Raw genomic sequence first — 17,792 nt, 5'->3', positions numbered from 1 at the left:
ACACAAGCTCCTGTATGGTGCAATATGGAGTTCCAAGGGGACACTCTGCCCTGCACATCTGAATTGGATCCCAGCTGATCTCTGCCTGCTGCTGTGTGTTTGCTCCAAGCTCACCTTTCCACATCAGCCAGCATGCTGATGGCAGCTGCTGCCAAGGAGCTTGTTTCCTAGGCATCGCTAAGTTGGGCGTGTCCCCCTCCCGTGTGACATTAGGGGCAGACTGGGTGTGTTTCCCTCCCACTTTGCACTGCTGTGAATGCCTGTGCAAGGTGCAGGGCAATGGGGAATCAGGCAGCAAACAAGGAAAAAACTGAAGATCCTTCTAGACACGGAAGAGGAGCCTACACCAATACATGAGCCAGGCTTTGGATTAGGCAGGGTACATCAGCGCTGGAGTCTAACGGTCTGTCCCTCTGCACCCCCAGTCAGAAGTATCTACGGCTTGGCTCTGGCATGCCCCCAACAATGCTCAGACCCCTTCGCTACAACACAGGGGTGGCCCAAAGCAGTGCAGTCTATGGCCCCCCTCATCTTGGTTAGGAGGTGTGGCCATGGACAGGAGCCAGAGAGAGCAAGACATGCTGGGACTCAGGCTCCATAGGCCGTAGCCAAGATGAGGACAGCTGCTAGGCAAATGAAGTGTAGCCCACTGGATCCTAGCGAGCGGTTAAGATGGCTCCTGGCTACGCAGAGGTTAGGCAGCCCCCTGCGTCCTGAACACAGTAACATAAAGCCTAAAGCAGCGGCTCTCAAACGTTTGTACTGGTGACCCCTTTCACACAGCAACCTCTGAGTGTGACCCCCTTCTGAATTAAAAACTCTCTTTTTTTATATTTAACACTATTATCAATGCTGGAGTTTGGGGTGGAGGCTGACAGCTCACGACCCCCCATGTAATAAACTTGTGACCCCCTGAGCAGTCACGACCCCCAGTTTGAGAACCCCTGGCCTAAAGACTCATTACTCAGAGTGTCAGCTCTTCCGGGCAGGGCCTGTCTTTCTGTTCTGCGTCTGTGCCAGACCTGTCCTGGGGCTCCTACCACTCACACAGAGAAGGCAAACAAGGAACCCAACATTTATTATTGTTATGACTCTCTCAGTGTTCAAGCCAATCTCTTGATCTTTAAGGTTTGCAGTTTGGTGGCCCTGTAACCATTCGTCTTCAGGCCTTGTGGGACGGATGGCATCAGGGGAGAGCATGGCACCTCACCCACCCCAAGTACTAGGATCCTTAGGGGTGTTTCAGATCCTGCTTTTTCTAGTGAGACTTAAACAGAAGCTGCAGTAGAAAATGGGAATTACAAAAAAAAAAAAAAAAAAAGCGTGAGAAAGGAAATGTGAGCCAGGCCCGAAGCGATGTAACCAATCCAGCAGAAACAATAGCCCGGGAAGAAAAACCAGTTCCTACACACAAGGTGGAATAGGCAGGGAGAGGGAGGGGGAAGGGCACGGAAAGGCAAACCTAGTGCACTTTCAAGCACTGCAAAACAACAAGGCGATTATTAGCCTGAGAGCTGCTAAGGGCAACGCTCCCCCCTTCCCTGGGGGCCCATGTGAAATCAAGATGGATAGCATGGCGAATGTGCCTTCCCAGACGGCAGGGCTGCAGGGCGCCCCCGGCCACTTCCCAAACTGGCTAAGCAGCTGGGGTGCCAGGATTTCTGGGGTCTGAGGGCAGATCTCCACAGCAGAAAACACCCTGCGCAGTGAGGCTTAGAGCCTGGCTCAACTCTGGTAGACGTGCAGGCTCAGGAGCCAGGACTGCTGTATGCAGCCCTGCAGCACGCTCAAGTCAACTGACCGAGGCTCTCAGACTTGGTGCTGAGGGTTTTCTTTCACTGTGTAGACGTATCCCTAAGCCGCTTGTCATGGACCTGACCGGAAACAGCTGCTACTCGTGGGCAAGACACTGACATCCCAAAGTCTCTGCCTTCCCGTCACTATGATGGGAGGTCTGGCTGTCCCTGCTGGGTAGGCGGAATGACACAATAGCTGCCCTCGAGGTCCCACCACGGGGCCAGATTGTCAAAAGAGCTCCCATTGAGGAACCTAACTAAGGGATCCGAGTTTCAAAGGGTCCCTGGGGAGAGTGTGTGTGCATGTACGTGGGTGTGCATTCATGTGCCTGTGTGAGCGTGTACATGCACGTGTGTGTGTATATGTGCCAGTGTGTGCACGAGTGTGTGCATGCATGTGTACATGTGTGAGTATGTATATGTGCATGGGCATGCATGTTCAAGTGTGTTTGAGGGTGCGCATGTATAATTGTGCATGGGTGTGCATGTCTATGTGTTCTGGTGTGTGTGCGTGTGTGTGTGTGTGTGCGCGCGTGTGCACATGTCGGGCATTGAACCCTGGGGAACAGGTAGCCCTGATTTAGGAGCCTAAATGAGTGCTGACCTCCTTTAAGCATCTGGCCCCATCTCGGGATGTATTTCTATCAAAGCAGATCATCTGCTACTAACTCCTAATGCACAGGTTTTGGGTCCACCAGGAACCTTGCTTTGGGAGAGACAAAGATGGTCCTTTGGGGAGATGGAAAGGGACACGCTGAACATCATTGAATTCTGGTGGATGGGGGGTTGGACTGGACAGAGCGTAGGAACGTCTTCTCATCAGCATGTTTCAGAAATCATCATCAATAAATGACAGAGGTGATCTGTCCACCTGTCTCTCCATGGCACATAAGCCAATAGGGTCCAGCAGAGTATAAACTGTTCGCCAGGTCAGTTAATGGGGTTATCTACTTGGTCTGTTTTTTCTTCAAGGGCCAGTAAGGATACAAACTATTGCTTCCTATTGACCTATACTCAGGACAACCAGCCAATGAGCTCCATAGATTGGCTCCAAGTTGCTAATGTTCTCAGCCACCTCCTTGAGGAGCGCCCATGGCATGTGGCGAGTGCAGCGTGAAGGCCTAGCAAGCTAGGGTGTAACAAATGCCTCACACTGGCAAACGAACTACTCCTGCCCAAGGGGGCCTTGCTATTTATCCAGTAGTGCTGCCCAAGCTTTGCCCAGCCTGGGAGTGCACTGGCAACTTTCCAGAGCCTGATGGCTGCAACGGAGCCAACTGCAGGGGCTTTCATCGGACACAATGGGCGATGGGTCTCCAAGGAAGGAGGAGGAATCTGTCACAGGACTAAAGCCAGATTTCCTCTCTGTTGTGAGATCAACCACCAACCTGAGAAGATCGACAAGACTATTGGCCACCAGAACTGCTGAAGGGGAACGCCGATGGCGGGGCTAATGGAACGTCTGGCTCTACTGATGCCATCTATATTCTTGGAGGACTGATTGTGTCCTGAAATGCCTCAACCTCCTCTTCAGGTCCAGGCTACTGGTTATTACACCAGGATTCCTACTGCTCCTTGTCAATAAATGGGAGCAGTGTGAAGTGCCTTCCTCCCTGGCATTGTCTCATCAGCACTCGCCAGGAACTCATACAGCAAGCGGATGCTGTTTGGCCATGTCTGTGCTAGGGACACTTCCCCACTGATACCATCTCCAGTCCAGCTCTGAGGTCCACAGTGCAAGGGGATAGCTGGCTGCCAGAGGTAACAGGTGTGCTCTACATGCCTGAGAAAGTCACATCGATGGATCCCCTAGTTCCCAAAGTCCTGGCTGGCTGACTCGGCCTGGGATGCTCTCCACTAAGCAGTGTGCACCACAGCTTGCTCCCTCAGGTTTATACAGTCTTGCGGAGGAGCCAGGAGCAAGCACCTGCCCCTCCACCTGCAGTTTCTGCAGCAGATCTGCACTGGCCTGGACCTCACACTGAGATTCCAAGTCAGTTGTTACCATCACTAGCCCTGCTTTTATACACAGAGAGGAGAGGGGATTCGAACAAGGTCACACAAAGTGTCACTGGGCGAGCTCAGAACAGACCTCCTGCGTGTCGATTCACAGCCCCCTGGGCTAACCACTAGACACATGGCTTCTGCGTTTCAGTCCGGAGTGAAGTCAAAGCCCAGTGGCTCACACACTCGATGGTACCTCAGCAACCAGAAGGGGAAGAGACTTTTGTTTTTAGAAGAGAAGCTTAGACTCTGTAGAAAACATCACGATATGCAAAAAATCTGCAGGGACTTTTCTTACCCTGTTGATTTCAATTGCCCCGGTCATTAGTACACACCTGCATGAATGTTTCTTCCTTGGTTTGAACGCAGAGCCCATGGCCATGGGATCTGAGCATCATTCCAGGATCCTCTCAGTTAGCTATGACCAATTCATGGGTAGTCAAATCAATGTGGGGACAGTGAAATGACATCATGTTTCCATAGACCATGCTGAGTTTGTCTTTCAGGTCAGTGAGCTGATATAAACAGCATGGGAAGGCACAGTCCTAGCCCTTCCTTCTGGCTATTACAAGCCAAGCAAGAGTTCAGCACTACACAAAAATCCTTCTGCCTCACAAGCTGGGACAGTATGCAGTGCTGTAGCCTGTCGGCCCCAGGATATTAGAGAGACAAGGTGGATGAGGCAATATCTTTTTATTGCACCAACTGCTGTTACCTCACCCACCTTGTCTCTCTAAACGAGGGCAGAAACAGCCAGCGAACCCTGCAGCGGCCAGCTCCAAAACCTAGCCAGGAGGCAGAGCTCTCTGCATACAGCAGGATTTGCTTCTAGTTCCAAGTGCACTTCTCCAGTTTTTGCTGAGGCTCAGAAGAGAGTGAGGATGTAGCTCTGTTCTCAGCAGATTTTTCTGCTTTGCCACGCTGTGAGCCCTCAGAACACTGCAGCTGGACTGCTGCTTCCCATCATGCTGAGTCGGCTTTCCAGGAGGCAGAGCTCTCTCCTCACAGAGACCAACAAAGGGGGCCCTGGATTCTCAAAATACCTGTCTGAATGCAACAGAAGACGGCTGTCCAGGATGTGTGTGTGTGGGGGGTGTTTTTAAATAATTGGAATCAGCATCTTGATAGCCCAGGGGGACCAGATGTCCTGATTTTATAGGGACAGTCCTGATTTTTGGGTCTTTTTCTTATATAGGCTCCTATTACCACCCACCCCCTGTTCTGATTTTTCACATTTGCTGTCTGGTCACCCTATGATAGCCTGAAGTTCTCACAGTTACTCCTGTAACCTGTCAATTTTAGCAGTTATTGATAACTCACACTTGGCTTGGAATCTTGGCCACACTGTGATCGGCTGCTGTGTGACTGCAGCTTGTCCGAGACACATGCAGATCCGTGACCTGGGTACCTGACATCCAAATTCAGCCCTTCAGTTAATAAAGGAATAAAGATCCGAGGGCAGGGATCCCAAATTTGCAACACTTGTGGGCTCCACATGCAGCTTTCCAGTAGCTGGAGGGTGGCATGGATGTTGCACACTCACATAATGTGGTCTACCCCAGAAATAAACCCAAATGGCCATTCCATGTGATGGGGGTAGCTGTGCCTGTACAGGGTGGAGTACGGGATCCACCTCACCCTGCTCTGCAGGGCGCTCCTTCTCCGCATGGCACTTTGGACTCGTAGCTCCACAAGTATGATACCTTGGCTCTCTAAAGACAGAGGCAGAGTGAAGGGGTCGCAGATGCATTCTGGGCTTGCAGGTTGCACTCTCAGCAGCCCAGCAAAAGTAGACTAAAAGGCAACAAGAAAACACTGGAGGCTGGGAACAATTCACAGAGAAGCCTCACAGTAGAGTTTTCCTCTGTGTCAATGGCCTGGGGAGTCCAAGCTTCTTGGTCAATGACTCCAGCTCAGCTCTGCTCAGCTCATGGTTTTTCTATTTGCTGCTCCTCCAAACTGAGCCTGGGTGGCCTCACACATCCTCAACACTAAAGCATCTCCAATTGGAGCGTTGTTCTCAGTGAGCTGGAACTGAACCCACTTCCCTCTCCCCAAGCCATGCTGTTGTCTCCGCAGCACTACTGCAGTGAGGAGAGCCAGCAGATACAGCTCGGATTCAGACAGGAGCCAACTGTGAGAAGACGCCATTGTGTGCAATCACATTTCAGAGTAGAACGGTTGCTGTCTACTGTAATACCGAGTGCTTCTCATGTACTGACCCTTGTATCTCATTTTGGAATCTCCATTTCGAAAGTCTCATTTACTTACCGTGATCAAATGCGCCCAGTTTCCGTAATATAGTATTGGCTAAAGAGTGCCATTCAGGCCAAATAACCAACCTCAACTTGAATGCAAAGGTGTGCAGTAAGACCCACAGACTACAGCTCCAAGCATGCAATTCTCCTCCTTAATCAAAGTGACTAGAACTTTTGGATCAGAGGAGTACACTTCCCGATGGGATTTCTCTGCAATGAATGTTTTGAGTGACACACTTGCAAAAGGGTTGCTTTTATTGTACACCTGACCTCAGCCCCTCGTGCTATAGAGCTTTGTGTGAGATTGTGATCATCTCCACATTTGTTGCAAGCTAATCTTTTCTCTGCCATTTGTTTCCCCATATGTTCTATCTTTGTGCCTTGGGATGCATTTTCAATTAGATGCACTTCAGTGCTTTCACTGCTTGCTGATGCTTTCACTTAAGCAGATTTCCCAAGCTCTCCCAATACCCACTCTTCTTTCCAAAGCCAGGTCTTATTTCTCATAATAACCCTTGTTATCAGTTATGCCACAACAAAATTAGTTCTCTCATCAGACCTTCTGTGAACTGTTCAAACTCACGTAAGTTCGCTTTATTCCATAGGTTGTAACATACTGGCCAATCTTCTCACCTAACACCTGGTTTCTGGTGAAAAAAACGTGCCTTTTCCACGTGACGTCCTTGTATGGGTCACAGGACCTTTGCCTCCGCCTGGCAGTCTGCAGTCCTTCCTGGCCTTGTGGACGTGCTATCGCTCTCCAGTGCCTCTGGACCTACTGTACGCAGCACTGCGGAGAATTTCACCCTCCCAGAGTTGCCAACACACACTATTTTATCAGAAGCTGGGAACTGGCGACGAGATGGATCACTTGATGATTTCCTGTTCCGTTCATTCCCTCTGGGGCACCTGGCACTGGCCACTGTCGGAAGACAGGATGGACCTTTGACCGTTCTTATGGTCTTATGAGTCTCCTGACATTTGGCATTTGCTCCTGGAGTTAAATGATTACCCAAGAATTTCAGTTTTCATTAGAAAAAAATTGTAGCTTCCTTGGTTGTGGAGTAAAGCTTAGAAACATGAGGCCTGAAGGCTCAAAACCCAGGAGGCAAATGAGCAGAACCCTCAATGTATGATTTTTTAAAAATCTTGTGGTTTTTGTGAGCCTGATGTGATCTGTGAACTCGTGGAGTTGGCAATACTGGATTTCGCTTTGATGCCACTCTGGCTGGGCTGCAGCCACCTGCTCCCGTTCTCTGCCAGGTTCCCTTCCAGACAGGGATTCGGCTGGCTTTGATCAGAGCTGTCATTTACATGTGAGACCATGTAATACCGGTGCGACACACAGGAATGACAGTATGTCAGACGGGTATTGACTTCCTACTCACAAGCCTCATGACCCAGGTCAGGCTAATACCCCTGTGCCTCATGGCAGGGCCAGTATATGCTGCTTGCAGTGGTTGCTGTTCCAGCCCTTGGTTTTCCAATGTCCCCTTCAGAGGGCAGGAGCTGGCAGGGAGGCTCAGCTGATGAGCTCACGGCTGCAATCCACGACAATAACAGGAGACTGAAGGCTCAACACAAACATGTTGTTTCTCTATCTGCTGACCCAACCATACAGCTCTGATTGTGCAATCAACCAAGCCCAAAGCCATCCTGTGGCACTCAGCACAGACGTGCTGTCACCCCCTGCCTCTAGGCCTGCCGGGTTCCCTGGAATCTCTGACTTCTCTGGGGCCACGTTTTGTGAGCTGCGGCACAGAAGGTGAAGCCCAGGAGGAGCAGGGGAAAAGGCAGCTTTAAAGGTGCATTGTGCCACCTGGATTGTGGGCTGGTACAGGAGCGAAAGTGGCTTAAATCAGAGCAGCCTTTCCTGGGTGCCCATGGGCTGTATCACAGCCCACAATGCCCAGCACTATGGCTGCTCTCCCTCCTGCCACTGGCAGAACATGCACTGGTGAGTGCAGCATAATGCAGCTTGCACTGCTCCCATGCTGGTCACCTCTATCTGCCACCGGAGCAATTTATAACTGGGGCGGCGTGGGGGGCAGAACCAGCCCCTGGACATTTTAAGAGATTGTTTCCTTGGATTAATACAACCATAGAACCAAGGCGCGTCATGAGGATAAGTGTGAAACTGACCAAATCCCCAGTGTTTTTCTCCTGTTTCTATGGAATTCTTTATATATTTCCCCACAACAAATGGTTCAGTGCATTTTTTCCTTAAAGCACCCAAATAGCTAGCAACCCACGGGCAACCCCACAATAATAAATAGGACCCTGCAATACTAAACTAGTATGTTTAACCCACCATCTATACGAAACCCTACAAGAATAAACCAATATGGAGAAAAAGGGTGCAAGAAAATACATTTCAGTTTCCAGCATCCACAGGCTGTGATTCACATATGACTGATCTCTGGCAATACCTTGAGGCATCAAACTTTGATGAGATGTCAGAGAAAGACTCCCTCTGTCTCCAACAGCTGGGGTGAGGAGAAGGAATCTAAGGGGATCTCCTAGCACAATCCCTGCCAAGCTCACAGAAAACAGATCTGCTCTCCATCCAGGCGAGCTGTTACCAGCGATGGGGCTGGAGCCAGATGGGTAGGAATGCCTGATGTCTGAGCAATATAAGCGAGACATGATGAGTGTGTGGCAGGGAAAGGTCTTGTTCCACCATGTGGGAGATGTAGAAAGAGACAGGCACGGTGCCCCAGCACGCTATTTTCTTGGGATGCTGTCGATTGAGAGGCCCAATCTCCACTGCAGAGAGAGCCGGAAGAGACTGAAACACTCACTGGAGGGAAAAGGTAAAAGGGAGAGCTATGTGGAAGCTGCTGGATCCTGCCATTTATTGTACCCCAAATCTCGCTGCCTATATAAAGAACATGCACCCAAGGAGTCCAGTCCCTGGCATTCTGTAGCAAAACAACACCACAGATCTTGGGCATGGATCCCTGCTGGGTTCTGCACCCATGCCCCTGAAATTCCACCGTGAAACTGACCCGGGTCCTGCTAATACGGTATAGCATGGCCATGCCGCAGGGTGCCCCCAGCACAGCTGTGATGGATGGCCTCTGCACCTACACCTTGCCTGACCAGCTGTGCTTGTACCAGTGCATTCTGGGAAACAGTCTTAGCTGCTGGAGTGGGGGACAGAGGCTTGTGGGGTGTCTCCCCACTGCACAGGCCTGAGGCTGGTAACCTATTTACGCAAGGCACAGGTGGAAGGACCCATCCTGACACCTGGGTTACAGCCATCTGTTGACCATGAACATCGCACTGCTCAGTAAAAACAGCGAGAGAAAGTGTCTTGGGAAGGATTTGCTCCACCCAGCCCGGCTCCGTGTGCTCCTGCAGCAGCATACGTGAACTGAGGAAGCCCCTTATAACTCCTGGTGCAGGCACTGCATAAGGCTTCAATGCCTCTGGTAAATCACAGCTTTGGGGTGCAGCACGTAGACCCTGGGTGGGGCAGCCAGGGACGGGTTAGCTAAATTGTATCAGGAGCTGTGCCAGCCCCTGGGACAGTCTAGGATTGAAAGGGCACAACGCTGTTAAAAGCCACCCCTAGGCTGCATGCACAATCCTGCCCCCAGCATTCAGGCACAGCTCTCCAGGTGCGGTGGGGCAGGAGGCTGTCGGGCCGAGTGGAGTCTCCTGGTATGACTCAGAGTTGAGTTTAGCCCATGGGCAGAGGCGGATTGCAATTTATTGGGGCCCTGGGCACAAAGAACATTTGGGTCCCCCACATCCTGGGGGCCCAGGGGCACCAGAACCAGGCCAGCCATGGCCCCCCACTTTTGAACATGGGCTCAGTAGCCTCGGGCAGGTGTGGAACAGCATTGGCATGGGCACAGGGGGGACGCTGCCTTCCCAAACGGCAAGGCTCAGGCCAGAGGGGACAGGAGGAGTGGTGCCTCACTTGGTGCACAAAGCCCAGGTGGCAGCAGGGGCAGCCTGTCACCGGGAGCAGGAAGGACCTGGTGGGGGCCGCCTGGCAGTGGGAGCAGGGCACAGGCACTGACCGAGTTTGGGTGGAGTGCGGCAGCCTCTATAGCTGAGCCAGAAGCAATGGGAGTTGCTCCAGAAGAGCCCTCCCTGCCTGTGACCTTCCCGGGGCTCCCCACTGCCTCCCAGCCAGGGCAGGGCCTCCTCTCCCCACAGAGCATGTCTGCAGGCCCTGGGAAGGGGGCAGGAAGCCAGACTGGAGCCCCCACCCTGCGTCCCACCGGCAGCAGTGTGCCTGGGGGTTGGGGACACAGGCTGGGGCCTGCTCTAAGGTCCAGGGCAGGTGGTGGGTGTGGGGCTCCCCACAGCGGCCCTGGCTCTTACCACTGCCTGGCTTTGGCTTCTGGCCTGGCCAACAGGTAGAGCCCTGGGGGAAAGAGGAGAAGCAGGGAGCGGGGCCTCAGTTCTGGCGTTGGTGGCCCCTCCACTGCTACCCAGGTTCCGGTGCTTCTGTGGAGGCCCCCAAACTGGCTGGGGGCCCAGGAATTAATCCACCACTGCCATGGGCTGTCTATTTCTGGGCTGGGGGCAAATCTGTAGCACTCAGGGCCTCCCTGGTATCATGCTGCCCTGTGAAAAAGTCCCTATAAGTCATCACAGCCAGGCCGCTGTTGGACACGCCCAGCAGAGGGGAGATGGGTCAAGCAGGCTGTGGAGAGAAAACTCCCCTCTGACCATATAGGGGGTAGGTCTGGGGTGGGGGTGAAGCTCAGTCTTAGGGTACCTGGGGGAACCGTGCACTGCCACTAGCCACACTGTCCATGAGCTTGGAGTGCCGGGCTCCAGGGCTTGCAGCTCAACACACAAGAATCCCTTGTAATTCAGCCCAGCCAACACTGCTTTGGCACGAACTGTCACTGTGGCCCAGCACTGGGCACTCTCCTTCACCATGGCTAAGCTCCTGTGCAGGACATCCCTCATAGGAAACGAATCCTGAATGAACCCTGCGCAAAAGCAACTCATATCAATTCCCCCACTTCACCCCACTTCTCGGCGGGCCTCTCCCAGCAGAGGGGTGACCTCCTGTGGACTGTCTGAATACACAGGGATTGCCTGGCTGTCTCATGCCAGCACTGAATCTCTGGCTTTACTGCAGGGACCACTAGGCAAATGGCATTCTGAGGAGTTTGCAGCCTTGGTGCAGTCTCTGTTGGTTGCAGGTTCACACCCACAACCAGCCCACTCAGTCTGCAGTTTAGGAAGCTCCTGGATTCCTCACCAACACAAAGCTCACATCTAGCAGCATCCATAAGCAATGCTTTCGATCACCTCTGGATGGTTAGGAGACTCCATCCCCTCCTGGCCTCAGTTATACCCATTGTCATAACCTCTCAGCTGGGCTACAGCCATGCCACATACCTGGGCATGCCGCCATCAGTGTTTAGGAATCTCCAACTAGTTCAGAACACTGCAGCACATCTCAGCAACGCAGCACACCTGTTCTCCGCTCCCTACGCTGGCTTCCCACAGAACAGCCAATCCAGCTGAAGGTCTCCATCCTTATCTACAAGGTGCTCCATGGGGTGAGGCCAGGATAGCGAAAAGATTACCTCCAGCTGCGGGATGAAGACTATGGCCAACAACTCCACTCTTCTGGCCCAGTGGGAGTCTCAACAATAAGAGTAAAGCTCATGTCTGCAGGAGACAGAAGCTTCTTGGGGACAGGTCCGAGAACACGGAATGAACTCCCCCAGGAGCTAACGACCATCACAAATCAACCTAGCTTCTACTGCAAGTGCCAGGAACACGTCCTGTACTGGCCTTCTCTAACATACTGTGTGTAGAGAATATATATACCTACAAATCCACCACAAGACACTCCACAGAGAACAGGGCCAGGGAATGACATTTCTCCTCTGCACTTAGGGCCTGAGCCAAAGCCCTTGGAAGTTAATGGAATCTTTGTACTGGGCTTGACTGGCCTTTGGATCAGGTTCTAAGAATTGACCAGTCGCGTCTCAGGGCTTTTCCTGCACCTTTTTCGCGGCACAGAGACCCAGGCCGAGGGGTTGCATGGCTCATCCCCAGCAGGTCAGGAGCTGCACTCCGCTGGAAGGGCACGCTTTGCGGGGTTCTATCTGGTCATTCGTCACAAAACTCAGGAGGTCTCTGGGGTGGGGAGGGAAATTATGGGAACAGGAAACAATGGGAAGGGAAAGAAAGGGCCAGTGAATTTCTAAGCGACATCCCATTTACCTGCACTGCTTGGATCTGTAGCTTGAGGAGTTCACTTTGCTGCAGAATAAAGAAAGGACGGACCCATGAATATCTGAAGTCCCTAAATCCTGTTGTAATGTGAGTAATTCAGTGTCTTTTACTGTACCATTCAAATCCAGAATTAGCCCTTCAGTCGGGCTCCAATCAGGCGAATTCTCCCATGCCTGTGCGCTAAGGGCTGCCTCCCCCAATGACCTTTAGTCATCATCAACCTATGAAGCCCATACTAGCCATCAGATGGCAAAGATGCTTGGAGTGGAATCCCCATTATCCCCTGTCAAGCTGAAACCATTTCCTCTGCAATGGGAACATGATCCCAAGGTGCAATTCCATGGCTGTTGATTTCATAGGGCATCCAGATCCCAAGGCAACGAACCACAAAGCTCTCTTCTGATAACAAATCCATGCAGGGAGCAAGGATAGGTGGCCTCCAGTGCAGCTGTCTGCTGGAGCTCTGCACTGCATGGGATGGGGAATTAGAGACATAGGAGCCAAGGTTGACCTAGGAAGGCAAATGGAAGCCAAAGGGCTTTATGGTGGAGACCAGATGTGAGCATCCACCTGGGCGAAGAAGAGGGCAATGTCTGGTCACATCCCTGCATGGGCTGGGAGCTGTACTTGGAGTAGGAATAGGGAGGGATATAGGTTGGGAAAGGGCACGGAGCCCACAGTTCCCAGCAAACCTTGCCAAACAGACCTTCTGGGGTTGGTTTTTGCTCAGGGACCAACTCATGACCTGATCCATATGCCACCAAAGTAAATGGAAAGACGCCCCCAGACTTTGGGTCTGTCCCTATGCACAGGAGCCTGGATCATATTGACACAACATTAAACCACCACAGTACTCCAAAGCTACTGAGCTCTGGGGCCCTGTCTTGCTAGGGACCTTCACTGCTCCTTCCTGAACCTAGGCAGGGGAGAACCTGCTTGATAGACTTCGTCACCAACAGAGCTTTCCTATACCTGTCCCCAAGACCTATCTCTGGGATTCCACTTGTCTGCTCACACTAGGACTGGCAACTTGGTTGGGAAAGAAGGAGGATTCACTTTCCTGGCCTGGCTCTGCTCTCTCTTACATCAGTTTTACCCAGTGTCACTTCACTGCCTGCAGAGGGGTTGTTCTGGATTCATGGAGGAGAGCAGAAAAGGGCCTTTATGTCAAGTCCCTGTGTGGTTTATCATCCTGTACAATTCAGTTCCAATTGCTCTGGTCTCTCTCTCACACTCACATACTCTATCACAGGGGTGGGCAAACTACGGCTTGGGGCCACATCTGGCCCTTCAGATGTTTTAATCTGGCCCTCGAGCTCCCGCTGGGGAGCAGGGTCGGGGGCTTGCCCCACTCCATGCAGCTCCTGGAAGCAGCAGCATGTCCCCCTCCCCACGCTGTCCCTGCCCCAAGTGCCACCCTCGCAGCACCCATTGGCTGGGAACTGTGGCCAATGGGAGCTGAAGGTGCGGTGCCTGTAGACAGGGCAGTGCACAGAACCACCTGGCCACGCCTCTGCACAGGAGCTGGTGGGGACATGCTGCTGCTTCCGGGAGCTGCTTGAGGTAAGCACTGCCCAGAGCCTGCACCCCTGACCCTCTCCTGCACCCCAACTCCCTGCCCTAGCCCTGATCTCCCTCCTGCCATCTGAGACCCTTGGTCCCAGCCCAGAGCCCCCTCCTGCACCCCCAACCCCTCATCCCCAGCCCCACCCCAGAGCCCGCACCCCCAGCTGGAGCCCTCCCCCCTCACACACCCCCAACTCCCTGCCCCAGTCCAGAGCCCCCCCCCGCACCCCAACCCCCAATTTCGTGAGCATTCATGGCCCGTCATACAATTTCCATACCCAGATGTGGCCCTCGGGCCAAAAAGTTTGCCCACTCCTGCTCTATCTCCTACTCACCCACCTGGTTGCACACTGCATCTCATGCCTACGTTAAATAAGAGCACAGTAGCCAGCCTGTGGGCAGGCTGGAAAGCGAGGAGGAAGGGAGGGTACATTCGCAGATTCATACATTTCAGGGCCACAGCGGACTATTGTGATCATAGTCTGATCTCCTGCACAGCACAGGCCTGAGGACTTCCCACAATAATTCCTACAGCAGATCTTTCAGAAAAACATCCAGTCTTCATTTAACAATCGTCAGTGACTTGGTAAATTGTTCCAGTGCTTCATTACTCTCCAGGTTAAGAATGTATGCCTTATTTCCAATCTGAATTCGTCTAGCTTCAACTTCCAGCCATTGAAGCGTGTTACACTGCTCTGTGCTAGACTGAAGAGCCCAGTATTAAATATTTGTTCCCCTGTAGTTGCTTATAGACTGTGATCAGGTCACCCCTTCCTCGTCAGCACTGTGCTGCTGCAGTTAGAGCTGGGGAGATGCAGCACTCTGCTGTGCAATGTGCCAATGAACTCAGGGAGCGGGACTAGCTTGGGCTGAACTGGCTGCCACATGAAGGCTGGGCTGAGAGACACCCCACTGTCTATCCCTCACAGGCAGCCAGATGCCTCATTCCCACTGGAAGTCAATGGACATTGTGCACCGCTCTCTCATCTGTGCCTTGGAAGGTCTTCCCCAAACGACCATCTGGACAGGAATGGTTTCATGATTGTTTCAGATGGGGCTTTCCCCTTGTGGATTGGGAAGCCAAACCCCACAACACTGTGCTACTGAGAACCAGAGCCCGAAACTGATGACAGACACAAAGTGAAACTCAACTGGTTGCAAACAGATCAGGGCAGCGTCTCTCCTCCAGCTGATGAAACCCCCAGAGCCCACAAGCAGCAGGACACCGCAGAAGCATGCTGAAATGGGAGCACTCTTCCAGTAGGGGTAAGCAAGGCTGTTGTTACTAACACAGGCAAGAAAATGTTTGGGACAGAATTTGCAAATGGGGGAGCCTAGAGCTAGGTACCTACACCCACACCTGGTTCCCACCCTCTGGGAGATGTGTTGCACAGCCCCACTGAAAAGCACCTTCACCCTGGAGTTAGGCCTTGCATCCGGATTTAGGCACCTGAATACAAGCGGATGATTTTCAGAGGTGCTCAGCAGCTACAGCTGGCTACAATGGAAGTCAGGTTTGCCCAAGGCGCAGGGCAGCAACTAGATGGTGACTCTGAGGGTCTCAATCTGCTCAGGGGACTGTGCCAGCCCTTTGGTGCTTACTCCCTATTCTGTGCCAGCTCAGCTGTCCTGGCCAGTGGGTGCCTAGGGCAGGCAGAGCCAACTCCCTGCCCACTGTCACTCTGAAAGAGAGGTAACAGCACGGAGGCAGCTGTTGTTCCTCCACCCAGGCTCTGGTGAAGCGCGTGGCCTGTACGGGGGTGTAAAGGGCTCCTTTCACCTTGCCTGCTGTGTGGGCCCAGCCAGACTCACTGCGGAGCCCAGCATGCACTGGGGATGCTCAGCACCTCTCAGAATCAGGCAGGGGGCTCAGCACCCCTAACTCACAGCGCTCGCCAACTGGCAGAACTGGGCCCTCATTTAAGGGCCTCAGAGGTGTGGCCGCCTCACTGTGCCCCCTAGTGTCCTAAGGACAGCCCTCCACCTCAGTTTCCCTTCTTATTTGGGACCCACAAATAAATTCCTCTCAGGGTTTTCCAGTCTGGTCCCAGTTCTTTCTGTAACTCTCCACCCATGTTTGTATCCATTCCACTATTGCTCTTTTTGCAACAGGGCACGCTGCGGTTCTTGTTCCCCATGTTACAGGACCGTCCCCCAGCACTCGCCAACTGGCAGAACTGGGCCCTCATTTAAGGGCCTCAGAGGTGTGGCCGCCTCACCCAGTGTCCTAGGGGACGGGGCAGGAAAAACCACAGGAAGCTTTCTGAATCCAATGCCCTGGATCATTTTTTTTGCCAGGTTCAGATAAAGATCCTCCTTCTGGGGAATGGGGTGCCCTGTGGGACTGGAATCAAGATTTTGAGGATGGGGAATGGGCAGTGGAAAAAGGCAGGAAAAATAGTAACCTTTGCACCGAACGCACTGGGTCCTGATTTTTATGGGGACTATTTTACACTCTGCTCCACTTGCTGCCATTTCACCCAGCAAAGCAGCAGAGGTCAGCTCGATAAAAGGAGCGTTTCTCTGCTATCTGGCAATCCAGCAGGCTCATTCCTGTATGTTTCCCTTTGCCCATCTAAACACACACATTCCCTTACTAACTCAGTGATGGCAAACGACAGAGTTCATGGGAGTGAATGACTCTCTCCCTTCTTATTTACCTCTCCTCAGGATGCTTCCTCACCGGCCCCAACCTCCTCCCCATGCTCAGGAGCTGGGCCCATGGTGACAATGCTATTTACTCACAAAACAGAAGCCCACTTGCCAATTTGTCCTGACAAGAGGACTGTTCACTTGCCAATTTAAACAGCTGTCCAGAAAGCTAGTAAAACCGGCTGACTGTCTGTAAATGGACACAGCATCTGGCAGGACTGGGACAATGCCGAGACAAACAGCTCAGCAATCAGGGCTTGTGCTCCATTGGTGGCAGGAGGCAGAGAAGATGCCCTCAGCTCATCCAGCTGCATGGAAAGGTCTCTCTCTTCTACTCACACCTGGGATCTTCCACAAGACGGGGCCAAATCGGCCCTGGACCAAAGAGCTGCAGGGCTCCACAGGGCAGCCACGCTGGTTGTGTTTTGCTGCTGTCAGGCCCTGATGTGCTCCTGGCACATTCCCACCTGCTTGGGAGGCAGCACCCCAGGCTGGAGCCCACCAGCTGAGGGAGTTGGGGAAGTGACACTCCTGAGGACATTTAACAGGATGCACTGAGCAACGGTCTGCAAGGGACAATCAGGAGATGGACGCCATGGGACCTAGGAGGGATATTTCCACTTCCAAGGTGGCTTTAAGTCGCCCGTGCACTGCAGCTGTCTGGGTTTGCCTGCCAGCCAGCATCACTCAGAGCAGCCACTGCACAATGCGTTCTAGTCATGGCGCCCCTCCCCTCCCCCACCCCAAGGCAAGGCCTGGACCACGGCAGGTGCTGGTGGAGAGCTCCCTTGCCCCAGGGCTATTCCCTAGGGCCATTTCCAAGGGATCAACTGAGCCCTTGGATCTATGGGCAGGAGCGGGAGAGAATGAGGCTGTGACCATGGAGGGCCTCGATCCGCCAGCCCTGCTCTGGGAAGGGGATCAGGACGTCAGTCTGTCAGCACTTTCTCCCTTCTTCTAAATCTTTCCAGGTGTTTATACTGTGCCTCTCACTGTGGCATCGGGGCTGCGCTCTGGGCGAATGACCAGCTGAGTAGCGTGTGAGGCCAGCTATTAAGTTCAGCCCAGTGGGGCAGCCCCTCCTTGGCCTGCCTGCTCTTGGCTCAGATGCAGCTCCTCTGAGCTTGCACACCTTGCCTTCCACATAGTGCTAGAGGAGTTTGAATGGGCTTTTCTCCCTCAAGGTAACTGAGCTCACGCAGCCCAAAGAAAACCCCAACCCAGCTATGCGGAATATCCTGACTGGCTGAGAAACTGACAAGAGCCAACCAGCCCCATCTCTGAATGTACTTCA

General features: G+C 52.8%; 1 protein-coding gene across 4 annotated transcripts in view; it reads right to left on the bottom strand.

Moving 5' to 3' along the window:
• The window catches only part of EXD3 (exonuclease 3'-5' domain containing 3), a 580,991-nt gene that overhangs the window by 36,278 nt on the left and 526,921 nt on the right, over positions 1-17,792 (bottom strand). The window contains exon 22 of one of the 4 annotated variants that reach the window (XM_039506698.1): positions 12,269-12,307. The exons of the other annotated variants lie outside the window; for them this stretch is intronic. Coding sequence (XP_039362632.1) covers positions 12,269-12,307 — 39 coding nt within the window. The remainder of the gene's footprint in view (positions 1-12,268; positions 12,308-17,792) is intronic. 4 annotated transcript variants of the gene reach the window in all.

Source organism: Mauremys reevesii, linkage group 19 (assembly GCF_016161935.1).
Source record: "Mauremys reevesii isolate NIE-2019 linkage group 19, ASM1616193v1, whole genome shotgun sequence".
NCBI classification, from domain to species: domain Eukaryota; kingdom Metazoa; phylum Chordata; order Testudines; family Geoemydidae; genus Mauremys; species Mauremys reevesii.
This window is presented reverse-complemented; position numbering and strand designations above follow the sequence as displayed.